General features: G+C 36.0%; 1 protein-coding gene across 1 annotated transcript; it reads right to left on the bottom strand.

Moving 5' to 3' along the window:
- Nucleotides 1-7,294: 7,294 nt before the first annotated feature.
- On the bottom strand, nucleotides 7,295-13,581 carry LOC128235145 (homeobox protein vab-7-like). Its single transcript, XM_052949888.1, has 3 exons — nucleotides 13,071-13,581; nucleotides 8,470-8,630; nucleotides 7,295-8,283 (listed from the first exon to the last, which is right to left on the bottom strand). Exons 1-3 carry the CDS (start codon nucleotides 13,342-13,344, stop codon nucleotides 7,675-7,677), a joined length of 1,044 nt encoding a protein of 347 aa, XP_052805848.1. The 5' UTR covers nucleotides 13,345-13,581; the 3' UTR covers nucleotides 7,295-7,674.
- Between the last annotated feature and the right edge of the window lie 1,651 nt (nucleotides 13,582-15,232).

A 15,232-nucleotide genomic window follows, 5' to 3' on the forward strand; every position in this document is an offset into this window, starting at 1 on the left:
ATAAAATTGTCAAAGTTATAATTGTGACAATTATTAACCAATAAACAGAGTCATTACTTATGGTCTATCCGGGAGGATTAAACAAATAGTCCGCACAGTAAATGTAGTAAATGAAGAGCGTATAGATTGAAGAGCATAAAAAACTGTTCCCCGGACAACCAAGTGAATGCGCGACGAACGATAAAGGTCATGAAATTATTAATTTGAGTAGGTAAGGAAATAAAAGTCAAATGCTTATCGCCTCGCGTTAACTGGTTGACATCTAGAAGTGGCTGAGCCTGGAAATATGGCCATTTGTTCGAATAATTTATTAATTGTGTGTAATTATCACTTTCACTGAGGTCAAACGAACTGTAACGCAGGTGTTCCATGGAGAACGTGGACCTTACGTTTTATTGTAACGTGACGTCTAGACGTATTCCATATACGGAGATGTTTGATCATAGATGCCCTGTGCAGAGGCATCGGAATGGTGGCCATAGCTTCCTCCCAAATATTGGAGGAATGTAAAAGCGTAGTTGGAATACATGCCCAAGTCAGTAAACATTGTTCTAACTATTTCCCAAAGCAAAGGACTCCACACATGCGCCCTTCGGCAGATAACGTTGACTGTGACTGTACCTGCCTGACAGTTCAGTTTGTCTTTTTAAAAGTGACACTCGTATTCACAATCAATGCATACACATGTATAACAAACACGAACTTTGAGTGATAAACCTTTAACTACTAGTACTTAAATAATGCATTTATTGAACATATTAATTGCTGATAACAATATTGTAACCATGCATTTAATAGCTGAAAACGCAAAAACATTAAATGATTGGTGAGTGATAAAAGATTTATTGTGATCTACTATCGTCTCATTAGATAAATATACCGTGTTTTCTGCACCTTTCTTTCAAATTAAACTAAAAAACTTATCCTTCATAAGAACCATTGTTTTCCATATTTATTCATTCTTTCGGGTATATTAACATGTATTGATAGGTGTAAATCTTATTTGGGAGTAAGAGTGCATCTTATGGTCTAATGTGAAATAAACTTGAGTATGCATAGGATTCATCACATGCAGACATGGTCATACCTCTGTTAAAATTTTCCTGTACTTTGATCTCTCTTCGTATCAACCAGTTCAAGTCAACAATAATGCGAAAAGTATACAAACAATCTATGGTTACATACAACTGAAACTTGGCCTCTGGCCGGCATGTCAATTGTACAATGTATAGATCGACACTCATGTACAATATCGTTCAAACCCAATGTTTGCACTTTTCCTAAGTCGTGGGTGTTTCAAATTAACATATTAATAAGGTATTGACATTTATAACGTAAATGATTATATTTTGTTTGACTTCTGTGGGTTTTGAATTCACGCAGATACCGACTTTTGAAGGGTAATTTGTCATCTTCAACAAAAGTGAATGAAAGCTACACACGCTGTTTGAAGATTTAAATGAAACGACTTCCCATATATAAGACTTTTTCATGTGGTGAACATTTTTGTAGTTAATAAAACTTTCTTTATCTTCAATGAAGTCATTTTGTGAATATCTACCCCATTTCATTCAAACGATATATTTTCCGGATCATTTACTCCCACTGCAAATCCACTAAGAAAATTAAAACATTAATGTGATTTTATAGATTTGGTTAAAAGCGATCAAATGCTTGACTTGCCTGTCGCTCCCTGCTTTCTGGGCGAACCAACCGAGGATTTAAAGCTTTCCTCTACATAAAACTCTCATAATACCCTGTGCGCTAAACCTTAAATGGGCTTTGATCCGGCCAATATGAAACCATAAATTTGCAGTTTACAAAAAAATGACGTCTCCATCGCGAAAAATGAAGAAAATGAATTGTAATATTCAAAAGAATGCGTTACTAATAACGCTTGCTCTTTCCCTTGACTAACGAACTTTTTTCATCCCAAAACACGTTTTCTGTGTGAAATTGAAATAACAAATCGTTTGATCATTGAGGAATTAATGTTTCTATATGGGGCGTCTAGACTACGTGTTTTCCCTTTAATTGAAATAAAGATGATCAAATCATCTTTGAATTGCGGATATATTTCAATTAAAACTCTTTCATTGCTGTTTAATTAGCATTTATGAAGATAGGGTATCCATAGGAACATTTTTATCAAAATCATGCCAGCTTGTCTTGTGCATTTGTCTTTCCAACTAACAAATCCTTTTGTTAAGCAACTGTGTGATGTGGTTAAAGATGCACTCTTATACCCAAATAAGATTTGCCGATTACAACACAATTGTTTTAATATACAAAAACGGGTGAATAAATGTCGAAATCAATGATATTTTATGAAGGATACCGAGTTTAATTTAAAAGAAAGGTGCAAAAAACACGGTATTTCTACCTTATGAGACGATAGAAGATCGCAGTAAATCTTTAAGCACCCACCAATTTAATATTTTTTCGTATTCAGCTGTCTAATACATGATTACAATCTAGTTATCAGTAATTAATATTTTCCATAAATGCTTTATTTATGTAGAGTAGTAAAAGGTTTAACACTCATTTATATATATATATATATATATATATATATATATATATATATATATATATATATATATATATATATATATACATATGTATGTATCGATTTTGAATGAGTGTCACTTTAATGATCACCTTCTACTAGTGCACCAGTCAACTGTTACCACGGCCCCCAAGATCCGGGGCTATACCGGGGATAGCCGGGGAAATGGGCCGTGTTTTTACCTTCCTGGTGGCCCTGCAGTGCCGGGTGAATGCGGTGGTTTTGTATTCGCGCCAAATATAGCGGGGAATGTGCCTTACTTAGGGTCCCTGGGGTGCGGGGGCATTTGGCAGGGATTTTACCATCAGTTCGTTCCCGCAGGGCGGGGGTTTTACCCGGGCTTGGCTGGACCGAAAGTCAAAGTCCCCGCTATTCCCCGGACCTGGAGGGGCCGTGGTTACATAAGACTGGTGCATAGCTGTTATGTAAATTATTTAAGTGCACCTCTCTGTCCCGACACTAAGTATAGCCTTTGCGAGACCGGTATGCAAACTTGATCAGAACTTGCCACCTGCAATCAGGCCTTTTAACTTAAAAATATGCATGGCCACTTTCAAAAAAACTTGCTTATACGCGTTGCCTTTTCAATAATCCTTGCAACTTGACAATATGCATGGCCACTTTGATACCAAAATGCCTTTAAATAAAATTTGCTTATACGCCTTGCCCTGTCATTAATTCTTGCAACTAAGCAATATGCATTGCCACCTTCCATTATGCCTTGTAACTTGCCAATAGATGTAACATTGCTTATAGACCTGGTAACTTGCCAATAGACGTAGCATTGCTTATAGACCTTTCTACTTGCCAGTATATCTTGCCACTTGTCAATAGCCCTTGCAACTTTCCAATGGGCATTTCCTCTTACCAATGGGCATTTCTTCTAACCAATGGGCATTTCCTCTTACCATTCCTCTTACCAATGCGCATTTCTCTTACCACTGGGCGTTTCCGCTTACCAATGGGCGTTTCCGCTTACCAATAGGCGTTTCCGCTTACCAATGGGCATTTCCTCTAAACAATGCGCATTTTCTCTTACAAAAGCGCACTTTCTCTTACCAATGGGCATTTCCTCTTACCAATCGGCATTTCCTCTTACCATTCCTCTAACCAATGTGCATTTTCTCTTACCAATTGGCATTTCCTCTTACCATTCCTCTTACCAAAGCACACTTTCTCTTACCAATGGGCATTTCCTCTTACCAATGGGCATTTCCTCTAACCATTCCTCTAACCAATGTGCATTTTCTCTTACCAATTGGCATTTCCTCTTACCATTCCTCTAACCAATGTGCATTTTCTCTTACCAATTGGCATTTCCTCTTACCAATGGGCATTTCTTCTAACCAATGGGCATTTCCTCTTACCATTCCTCTTACCAATGCGCATTTCTCTTACCAATGGGCGTTTCCGCTTACCAATAGGCGTTTCCGCTTACCAATGGGCATTTCCTCTAAACAATGCGCATTTTCTCTTACCAAAGCGCATTTCCTCTTACCAATGGGCATTTTCTCTTACCAATGGGCATTTCCTCTTACCATTCCTCTAACCAATGTGCATTTTCTCTTACCAATTGGCATTTCCTCTTACCATTCCTCTTACCAAAGCGCATTTTCTCTTACCAATGGGCATTTCCTCTTACCAATGGGCATTTCCTCTAACCATTCCTCTAACCAATGTGCATTTTCTCTTACCAATTGGCATTTCCTCTTACCATTCCTCTTACCAAAGCGCACTTTCTCTTACCAATGGGCATTTTCTCTTACCAATGGGCATTTCCTCTTACCAAAGCGCACTTTCTCTTACCAATGGGCATTTCCTCTTACCAATGGGCATTTTCTCTTACCAATGGGCATTTTCTCTTACCAATGGGCATTTCCTCTTACCATTCCTCTAACCAATGTGCATTTTCTCTTACCAATTGGCATTTCCTCTTACCATTCCTCTTACCAAAGCGCATTTTCTCTTACCAATGGGCATTTCCTCTTACCAATGGGCATTTCCTCTAACCATTCCTCTAACCAATGTGCATTTTCTCTTACCAATTGGCATTTCCTCTTACCATTCCTCTTACCAAAGCGCATTTTCTCTTACCAATGGGCATTTTCTCTTACCAATGGGCATTTCCGCTTACCAATGGGCATTTCCTCTTACCAATGGGCATTTTCTCTTACCAATGGGCGTTTCCGCTTACCAATGGGCATTTCCTCTTACCAATGGGCATTTCCTCTAACCATAGGCATTTTCTCTTACCAATCGGCATTTCCTCTTACCATTCCTCTTACCAATGGGCATTTTATCTTACCAATGGGCATTTCCTCTTACCAATGCGTATTTTCTCTTACCAATGGCCATTTCCTTTTACCAATGGGTATTTCCTCTTAGCAACTGGTCTTTCCACTTGACAATATTAGTAACCGTAAATTGAAAAATCACAATTCAAGAACGATATCGAATTTAATGATGTAGTCCCATTCGAGGGTACCTTCACTACATGGATTGGGACAAAATATTTTTGCAAAATGTCACGACTCCTGGGTGTCACGTTGTTAGTGTTGAATGCATTGACCCTGACCTTAAGCCCTTTGACCCCTTCGACCATAGGGCCATCTACTTGTAAAGAACGAAATAGTGTGTTCTCATTGTTCAATGCCAAATCGTTATCTTAAGTTTTGTTCAGAAAAAAGAGTTCCGAAAAAATAGTCCACGACCTTAACCTTTGACTCACAGGCCCACAGTCAACAGGGGTCATCCACTGAGCCGATATTCTCTAAAGTCTCAAGTCCAAGTTTGCGACTTTGACTCAGAAAAGCCTATACATATTTAAAGCAAAATACTTAGTATATATAATCTTTTCTATTTCCAGCAAAAGATGTTTGAAAATATGTAGTAAACAAAATGTGCTTGTCATAGATACGGCAATTTCAAGACGTAAGTAGATATGGGTCAAGTTCAACCAAACAGTGCAAGACGTAAGGTGATACAGGTCAAGTATAACTAATCAATGCCAGACGTAAGTGGATATAGGTCATGTGCATCCTACCAGTGCAAGACGTAAGTGGATATAGGTCAAGTATAACTAACCAATGCAAGACGTTAGTTGATATAGTTCAAGTACAACCCACCAGTGCAAGACATAAGTGGATATAGGTCAAGTATAACTAATCAATGCAAGACGTAAGTGGATATAGGTCTCGTACAACCAATCAATTCAAGACGTAAGTGGATATAGGTCTCGTACAACCAATCAATGCAAGACATAAGTGGATATAGGTCAAGTATAACTAATCAATGCAAGATGTAAGTGGATATAGGTCTCGTACAACCCACCAGTGCAAGAAGTAAGTTGATATAGGTCAAGTATAACTAATCAATGCAAGACGTAAGTGGATATAGGTCTAGTACAACCAATCACTACAAGACGTAAGTTGATATAGGTCAAGTACAACCTACCAGTGCAAGAAGTAAGTTGATATAGGTCAAGTACAATCCACCAGTGCAAGACGTAAGTGGATATAGGTCTAGTACAACCAATCAACACAAGACGTAAGTTAATATAGGTCAGGTACAACCAATCAACTCAAGACGTAAGTTGATATAGGTCAGGTACAACCAATCAATACAAGACGTAAGTAGAAATAGGTCAAGTACAACCAATCAATTCAAGACGTAAGTTGAAATAGGTCAAGTACAACCAATCAATACAAGACGTAAATTGATATAGGTCAAGTACAACCAAACAATACAAGATGTTAGTGGATATAGCTCTAGTACAACCAATCAATACAAGACGTAAGTGGATATAGGTCAAGTACAACCAATCCATGCAAGACGTTAGTAGATATAGGTCAAGTACAACCAAGCAATGCAAGACATAAGTGGATATAGGTCAAGTACAACCAACCAGTGCAAAACGTAAGTGATTATAGGTCAGGTACAACCAATCAATGCAAGACGTTAGTGGATATGGGTCAAGTACAGCCAATCAATGCAAGATGTAAGTGTGTATAGGTCAAGTAGAAGTTACCAGTGTAAGACGTTTGTGGATATGGATCAAGTTACACCTACCAGTGAAGTTACTTGATCAAAGATTAAATATTTCTCAGATGATAAGTGCGGACAGTTGAACTTGACCTAGACCGTTGACATGCTGATCCAAAAGCAATATGGCTATCTACGGATAAGACCATCTACAATAAGGATCCATGTTTCTCTTCCGAACATTTGCCGTGACCAAGAAGTTTGACCAACTGACCAATGTCAACTGACTTATGGCAACTGACCAATGACAACTGACCAGATGCAACTGACCATTAAGGGAAACTGACCAAATGCAACTGACCAAGTTCAACTGACCAAAGGCAACTGACCAAGGGCAACTGACAAGTCCAACTGACCAAAGGCAAATGACCAAAAGCAACTGACCAAGGGCAGACTACCGCGATCAGTAAAACGCATGGTCTTAGGTCGAGTCATACATGATGTGTTGTGCGGACAAGACACGGTCGTAATTGACAGTGTACTGTACGTCATAATAAACATATGAATCTATCATATGTTAACAGTACTGTCAAGGAAAACACCATTAAATTTACCAATTATTTCATTATACTTTTCAGTTGCAACACTTCAAGGTAAAAATATGAAATTCAAATGCATTTTAATGGCAAGAATTCCTTGATAATTAAACTTCGAATTAATTAATAAACAAAGAAACTGATGTTTTATCATTTTAATGATAGTAGTTTATCTACATAGTTAATTCATTTAACAATGAAATCTGTACAATTTGTGTCAAGCTGCAATGTTTTATTCCTATATATAGAAGAATATAATAACTTTCAAACAAATAATGCAAATGTAACAGTATAAAAAATGTAATGAAAATATGCGTAGTAAGTTTATATACATTTACAAAATGAGTTAGTCATTCCAATCGGTAAGTATGCACTATTATTTCCATTTAAAAACAACAACATCCGTATAAAATAATTGAATGCCAAGCACTGTCTCGTTGTTGTCAGGAATGTTGAACGTATAAAGAAAACCATTAAAAGACAGACGACATAATGAGATCACGTGTTTTATCAGTCTTTTCTATTCAGTTAGTGTTTGCCCATGTCTCCCTTAGAGAAAAGTGGGTTAAGTGGTGACGTCATGAATCCTGGAAGTGACGTAGACAAAGATGAATGAAGAGCGGGATGAAGGCCGCCCGGAAGGGAAGACGGAAGAGACGTAGGAAAGCTAGGATGAATTCCATTGGATAACGAGCATGTGGGAAGACCGCATGGGCACGAGGACTTTAGTGTTGACATAGATGGAAATCCATTTAACGATGCACTTTCAGCTTTATATCTATGAGATAGCGAGTCCATTGTTGCGTGTTCTGATGATGTCGGAAGTGACGTAGGCAGTCGGTCGAGAGATGATGGTACACCTAGGGAACCAGGAAATGGTGGCAGAGTGTCAAACATGGGTTTCATGTGAGCTGCCGGTGCTGTAAGTGGCGAGAAAGCAGAAGACGCTGGCGACTGGTATAGACCCGGATGAGGAAATGATGGGTAGGGTGATGCCGGGTTGGGAAGGGCGTACGGGTAGGTGGCGGCGGCGGCCGCGAGGTATGCATAGATCTGGGGATCTGGGGCGATTCCATACGGCCACGTGATTGCCATCCTCTGACGCTTGTCCTTCATACGACGGTTTTGGAACCAAACCTGAAAATAACAAAATAACCATTAGCCTTTTTTTAAACAGAATCATGTACGATCACATAAGGAATCATTTTTATATTATTGAAATCAAATTTGAACTTCCGGAACGTACTGTATAATAATAATAATAATAATAATAATAATAATAATAATAATAATAATAATAATAATAATAATAATAATAATAACCTTGATAGTACTCTCGGGGAGATTGAGCTGTTTAGCGAGCTCACAACGTTTTGGTCTGCTGACGTAGTTTTCCTTGCTGAATTCACGTTCCAACAAGCCGATCTGCTCCTTAGTAAACGCCGTTCGATAACGTCGCACTCCATTGTCCAGTCCAGACATATCTGAAGTTAATAATTAAAGAGAGACTTGATTATTTATGTTATTTTGAAGAGTTCACAGTTTATTTTGTTTTTGTTGAAGAAGAAGAAGAAGAAGAAGAAGAAGAAGAAGAAGAAGAAGAAGAAGAAGAAGAAGAAGAAGAAGAAGAAGAAGAAGACGAAGAAGAAGAAGAAGAAGAAGAAGAAGAAGAAGAAGAAGAAGAAGAAGAAGAAGAAGAAGAAGAAGAAGAAGAAGAAGAAGAAGAAGAAGAAGAAGAAGAAGAAGAAGAAGAAGAAGAAGAAGAAGAAGAAGACTGGGAAATGAAACTTAAACAAAATAAAACAAAATAAAGTCAATCAGCTTCCTAGTTATTAATCATCCTTTAATACAACCATTAGTCATAAATAATCATATAATGTTAATATTTTCCAAACGCGTGTTTATTGTTGTTCGTGAGTATATCTCATTTGTACAAATATGTATGACTACAAAATCTTTTTAAAAGTGATTAATGCTGGTCATGTTCGATCGAGTTTTTAAGCTTGTTACGTAAAATATATAGAAATTATTAGTAAATGACATTTTTGTGGTAATTGCATTCAAATTTAGCAGCTTTTTTCAAAAATTGTGTCTCGTATTGAAAGTCAGTGGGTGCGTTATAACCTTATACAATGGCGATCATTGGTTTTAATTGAAAATGTCAGTGCGTGTGATGGGCCCTTGTTATGCATGTTAAATTCAGTCAACTGAAATAAAATGACAGTTGGATAACTTTACCACTTAAACTATGAACACTTGTCTTGTTTAACACATAGTTTGCATAATATTTGCACTAAATACTGAAAAATCATTTCAGTTTCACATTTAAGCAGGTATCTGTTTTCGTTGTCTGATGTTATATATTAATCATCATTCGTCTAGTTGCGAAATAAACGAGAGATTCTTTTCACCATGAAACTTTAAGCCAATGCGTCTTATACCCAATTTAACTTCTAATGTATGCGTTTATGACAATATGGCTTTTCGTCGGCCATATTGTATGTCTATTGCATATCAAGATCAGAATTTCGGAACAAAAAAAGCACCCAGCTAATAAAGCGTAGAGAGGTCACCTATTTATTTCTATGTAACTTTGCCCATTTTCAATCCAATCGCGTCTCCCACTAATGAGCCATAATAATCGCAATATATTTTTTGTCAGGGTCGATAAAAAAATGTTATGGTAATAATATTAGTCGGAGAATGTTTGAGTTTTCGGACAGTCCTTTTAAAATCTATGCCTTAAGTATATCACTATCTATTAACTGTTTTCACATTATTCAAGGGTTTTCTTTTTATAAATGTCAAAAAATGCTGAGACTTTGGCACGAGTGTAATTAAATGAACATTGCAGCAAATTTCATGCCAATTAGTTGATTTTATACAGCCCTCTCTGTCGGTTACATACAAATTAAACTTGATTGATATAACCCGTGCATGATACTGGCGTATTAAGTAAAGTATAATTACGTTAAATGAATATTTCTGCACATTCTAAATCAAGTCGATCAGTGTTTTAGTTGATCTTTGCCCCGCCAATTCTGCGTGGTTACCCACCGTGGCTAACTCGATTGTTCATAGGTCTGAAAGAGGTTCTGCCAAAAAGCCTGAAATCCTTCATTGCGATTGTATTTGTAACACACAGCATGGCGTATTTGATTATCCTACCATTTTTAAAACACACCCACCAATAGTTTTGTTTCGACTCAAAAGGTTTTGTTATTCTAAGCAAATTCGGAAAGAAAACTGACTAAAATATGTATTACAGTTTCGATATTCAAAGGTTAAATATCACTTTCAAACTGGACAGAAAATATCAGAAAATAGTTCTAAAAACCGGATCGCAAACAAAACGGTGTGGTCACATAAGGTTATTTGGTAATTTGAAATAAACCGTCTCAATTACAACTGCTAGTTTGTTCGACAAGATTGGAACTGACCATGCACAAGAGAAGATGTTTAACGTTAATTTGAATACGTGTACGAAAGTTAGTGAGACGTTTTAAACGGCCGACATGTAAGACGTTAATTTGACGTTGCGGCATGATCTAAGCAACGTTGGAACACGTAAATTAACTCCTTTTAAACAGTAATGTTTCCTTAAGACTAATGGCTGACCGTTTCTACAAACAGTTATGTTTCTAAGGTGGGATAACCGCTTTGTAGGGACCGACACATTAACGTTACGCGATACGGCGGTCGAAATATCATTTGTTTGTGTGATTGGCAAACGTGTTAGGAAAACGCAACATCTTTGACAGCATCATTAATAAAATATCAAGACATCATAAAAGCATGCTTTGCGTGAGATCATTACAATTTGTAAATTTCCAGGGGCACTAGACTGTCAACGTTAATGTCACATTTCCAAAATCCAGCGTCAACCTTGAAGGTTTTTCATTTATCAAATCAATTTAGTATACACACCTGTTTTAAATTAGCCTTCGAACAATTCTAAGCAAGTTATGAATATCGTATAACACAAAAAACTATTCCAGATGATTTTCCAAGACGACAGGTACGAAAGGGCAATTCAATTCAATTTGTCAAATTAAATATACGAAGAATAATATATAACGACTTGACTCATTCGATACAAATTTCGATACAACAATAGCTCGAATGTTTCCTCGAACGTTCTTGCATATAGATGGCCTCTTAGGCGTTGATTTACAAATGTGGGCGAACCTTTTCTAGACAAACAATACCTCTATGAAATACTTTGGACGCATTTGACGCCATGAACTGATTGAATAATTCATGAAAGTGATCTTTAGTGAAAAGCTGATATCGTAAATATTTTTTTATAATTAATTTTGTTAGCAATTATTATTTTTTATTTATCTTTACTTTGTTAATAAATCTTACACATCACTTCAATATCGCTATTTCTAAATATGCATTTTCCTTCTATAAATTTGAATCCTAATTTGTTCATCGAACTTTGAAAAACACCCTGACATTAAATACTTTAAATAAATCTAAAAATGTCATGACAAAATGCATCTAGAAACAAATTGATATGTTGCACAATTTGACCTGCACAGACCCTCGCCAACAATGGAGATTTTTTGACAAATTTTATTTCTTACCGCACGCACGTTAATATTATATCTAAATCAAATTAAACACTTGTTTTTGCCATGAATAGGATGCAATACACATTATTTTATTTATTTATTTATTTATTTATTTATTTATTTATTTATTTATTTATTTATTTATTTATTTATTTATTTATTTGTTTGTTTAATTATTTAATTTATTTATTCATTTATTTTATTATTTATTTTTTAATTTATTTTATTATTTTTTTAATTTATTTTATTATTTTTTACTTATTTCTTTGTTTATATATTTGTTCACTTATTTATTTAATTATTTATTGAATCAAATAAGCCTACACAGCAATTTAATCTCTCTATATAATTATATATACGGAAATAACATAATTTCTTTCGATCGAACAATTAACGAATAAAACATAACACGTTCTTTTTTATTTTCTTATTGAAACAGAAATATGCGTCTTAAGTATTTAGTACGATAAATAAAAAAGCAAAACAAATATTTAGCGATAAAACACTAAAGTAGCTACAGATAAGAAACGTATAAATGATCAAAGCTGTACTGAAAGGATTTTGACGTTTCCTTTTTGCTTTAATGCGTATAATTAATTCAGAGTCAGTATAGTTTGGTTATTACACGGCGAACCTCTAAACCAAGTTTCAGGCTTTTCTGTATTTGATGTATTTTAAAATAACGACTCTTTTTTTACTTAGAATTTATGAATAGATGATTAAACCGTGTAATCAATAATAATAATGATAAATAAAAAGTACTGATTTAGATGTAGTATTTTCATAGCTGAGAGAAACGATATCATACATGACGAGAAACCACTGGCCTAATCTTATGTTTACATTTTGTGCAGATATAACGCATGTATCTAGGCATTTAATTTGAATGTTTATGTAATTACATTTTCGCTAAATCTTAGCATTTTTGACACTTAACGGTATGATAAGATGATGTTAACTACGGCAGTTGTGGGAAATAATTTAAATGCTATATCATGAATGAAACATCACCAACATCTATGAGGAGGTATACATGTTGACTAGATAGGTAACAATAAAAAGGTAGCATTGACATATGTACATTTGGTATATTGAATATTACCATTTCTTGTGCAATGTCTCAGAATTTCATTAAAGAAATAAATCCACGGAATATGTTGCAGTTTAAAAATACACAATTAGAAAGAAAGAAAATAAGAAAGATAGAAAGAAGAAATGTGAAGTTCTAACAAATTAAAACGTACTAAAACAAACAAGTGTGTGTATATCGAATACATCCAGTTGCTATATATGTATATACGATATCTAGAATAAACAACAACTGAACGTTGTTAGAAGACCTACCATTATCCATAGCGTGTGGGTTCCGGTAGAACTGATGTCCCTCCATGTTGCCTTCATCCGAGTGGTCGGAGTCCATCGGCGCGGACTTTTCCAGGCTCGAGTCGTGCTCCGACGACGTAGAACAGGGAGATGCAGGCGAAGTCGGGCAGCTATGGCCGCGCTCGATGGGTGACGGCACCGTCGGGTACTCCGGCGGGAATCCGGGACGATGGAACGGCTTCTGTTGCACGACGGTCGGCATGTCGGTAACTGATGTTACTGCTGGTGAAATCATGTTTGCGGATGTTGATAAGTCACTGTAAGTATTCAAACTTCAAGTCCTGTACGCTCAATGTAAAACTAGCGCGATGTTTTGCGTTAGCTGAAAACACTATACCACAAACAAGTGTCCGTCTTTTCACACAAACTCTAAAATAGCCACTGAACAATGTTCAATGTGAGCTCATCTAACTTTAATAGTTGCTGTAAAGAGTCCTTTTCCACTATCTTTGCATTAATGTTACAAAATCGCTGTTTGATGACAACATGAAGTTGTCGCCATTAATAACCGAAGCTACATTTTACGACCTTTCCCCTTTAACCAATCGTAGCGCGCCGCTTTTCGCGTCGAATTTTCCGATTGGTCGATCGATAAATGCATATTATAATTACCCATAATCCCGCCTACCTTTATTGTAGACACGCCCGATAAACATCAAGGCGGAGATTTCCTTTGAAAATTACATTTCTCACGCCATATAGCAATTAGTTAGCTCTAATAACTGGTTTGTTTTATTTATACGATACATTAACTTGTTCTATATCAAGGAAAATGCGTATCGGGCTGTATATCTATGTTTTATAAGGTACTTATCGCAGGTATATTATTGTAAAAGGGAAACGGAAAATGGCTCGATAGCCCTTGTAATAAAATAAAGCGGCAATAATCAGTCCCAATCAAGCAATATTTAGTGATTACCGCCAATAATACTGTCTGAACAGAAATCCGTGTTTTATGAACAATTCATAACTGTAGTTTACGTGTTTATTTGTTTATCCTCTTTAAATGTTTTTTGTACACTTTTCTTGATGTGAGTAACGTTAAATGGCTGTATATTATGTATGGAAAAAGAAAGATTGCCAGTGGTATTTATTAACTCATAACCTACAAAATTTGGTCAAAGTGATAACTTAAATGCGACTTCTTAACAAAATTGGAATCAAACCTATAAATTCAATTGATTCGAAAAAGTCGAGTTAGGAGAGACAATGTTTCATTTGATTTATACAAGATTATTGAATATATTATTCAATCATTTGCAGGAGGGAATGGTCACAACTATTCTTGTGAAGACAGGTCATGGAATGCACATTAAAACGAAAAACAAAGGAACACTTAAAAGAAACAAAAGAGTTCGACTCCATTAGAAGTTTATGGAACAAATAATGAGTAATTGACTTGAAAGTGTAATTTACATTTAAAGTTCGATGTTTCATTTCTCTTAAGACTAAGTCGGTTGAAAAGATCTGACAACTGATGATTCAACTTATGAATAATAAGTATATGGCGTAGGCGGACCGTTTATTGGGGTCTTTTATAGCATATACTGACCACACCACAGTTGGAAAGGGGAATTAAACTTTCTTTGATATGGTCAGTATTACTAATTATGGCCATAATTCTTTTCGCGAGTCGGTGGGTAAATATTATCTAATAACACAACTTTCTGGAGTGTTCTGCTATAAAACTTTATACATTTGTTTAATAAAGTCATCACAACGAGGGTGGTACCATTTAGGGGTCATTATAGGGCCCTAATTTCGAATGACGGTTTCGGACTTCAAGGTGAAAGTTTTATGAGGTTTGAGTAACAGTAAAGTTAAGTAAAACTCTTTGAAGATGAAAGGAATTACAAGTATCATTGTAAATTTGAAGTGTGACGGACTCCCTTAGTCGCCAAGACCGCTCCACGGCAGCGTCCGACCCAATAATGCATTGTGATCACTAAATGACCAATAAAGACAGGAATCTTAGTTATGCTGTTGTTGCTTAGACTTCATAGGACTAATATACTGCAGCCTTTACAAGTTTTCGCGTCCATACTTGACTTAAGATATTCTTACGAGAGTTATCCGTTATTCTACTCTCACTTTGATCTTCGCCGACTTAATTAAGAGACAGG

This window comes from Mya arenaria, chromosome 5 (assembly GCF_026914265.1).
Source record: "Mya arenaria isolate MELC-2E11 chromosome 5, ASM2691426v1".
Taxonomy (NCBI): Eukaryota; Metazoa; Mollusca; class Bivalvia; order Myida; family Myidae; genus Mya; species Mya arenaria.

Coding starts and splice junctions, on each gene's coding strand:
- LOC128235145 (XM_052949888.1), bottom strand. CDS start 13,344: ATGATTTCACCAGCAGTAACATCAGTTACCGACATGCCGACCGTCGTG. Junction 8,631..13,070: donor CCCACACGCTATGGATAATG/GTAGGTCTTCTA, acceptor TATTAACTTCAG/ATATGTCTGGACTGGACAAT. Junction 8,284..8,469: donor TCCCCGAGAGTACTATCAAG/GTTATTATTATT, acceptor TGTTATTTTCAG/GTTTGGTTCCAAAACCGTCG.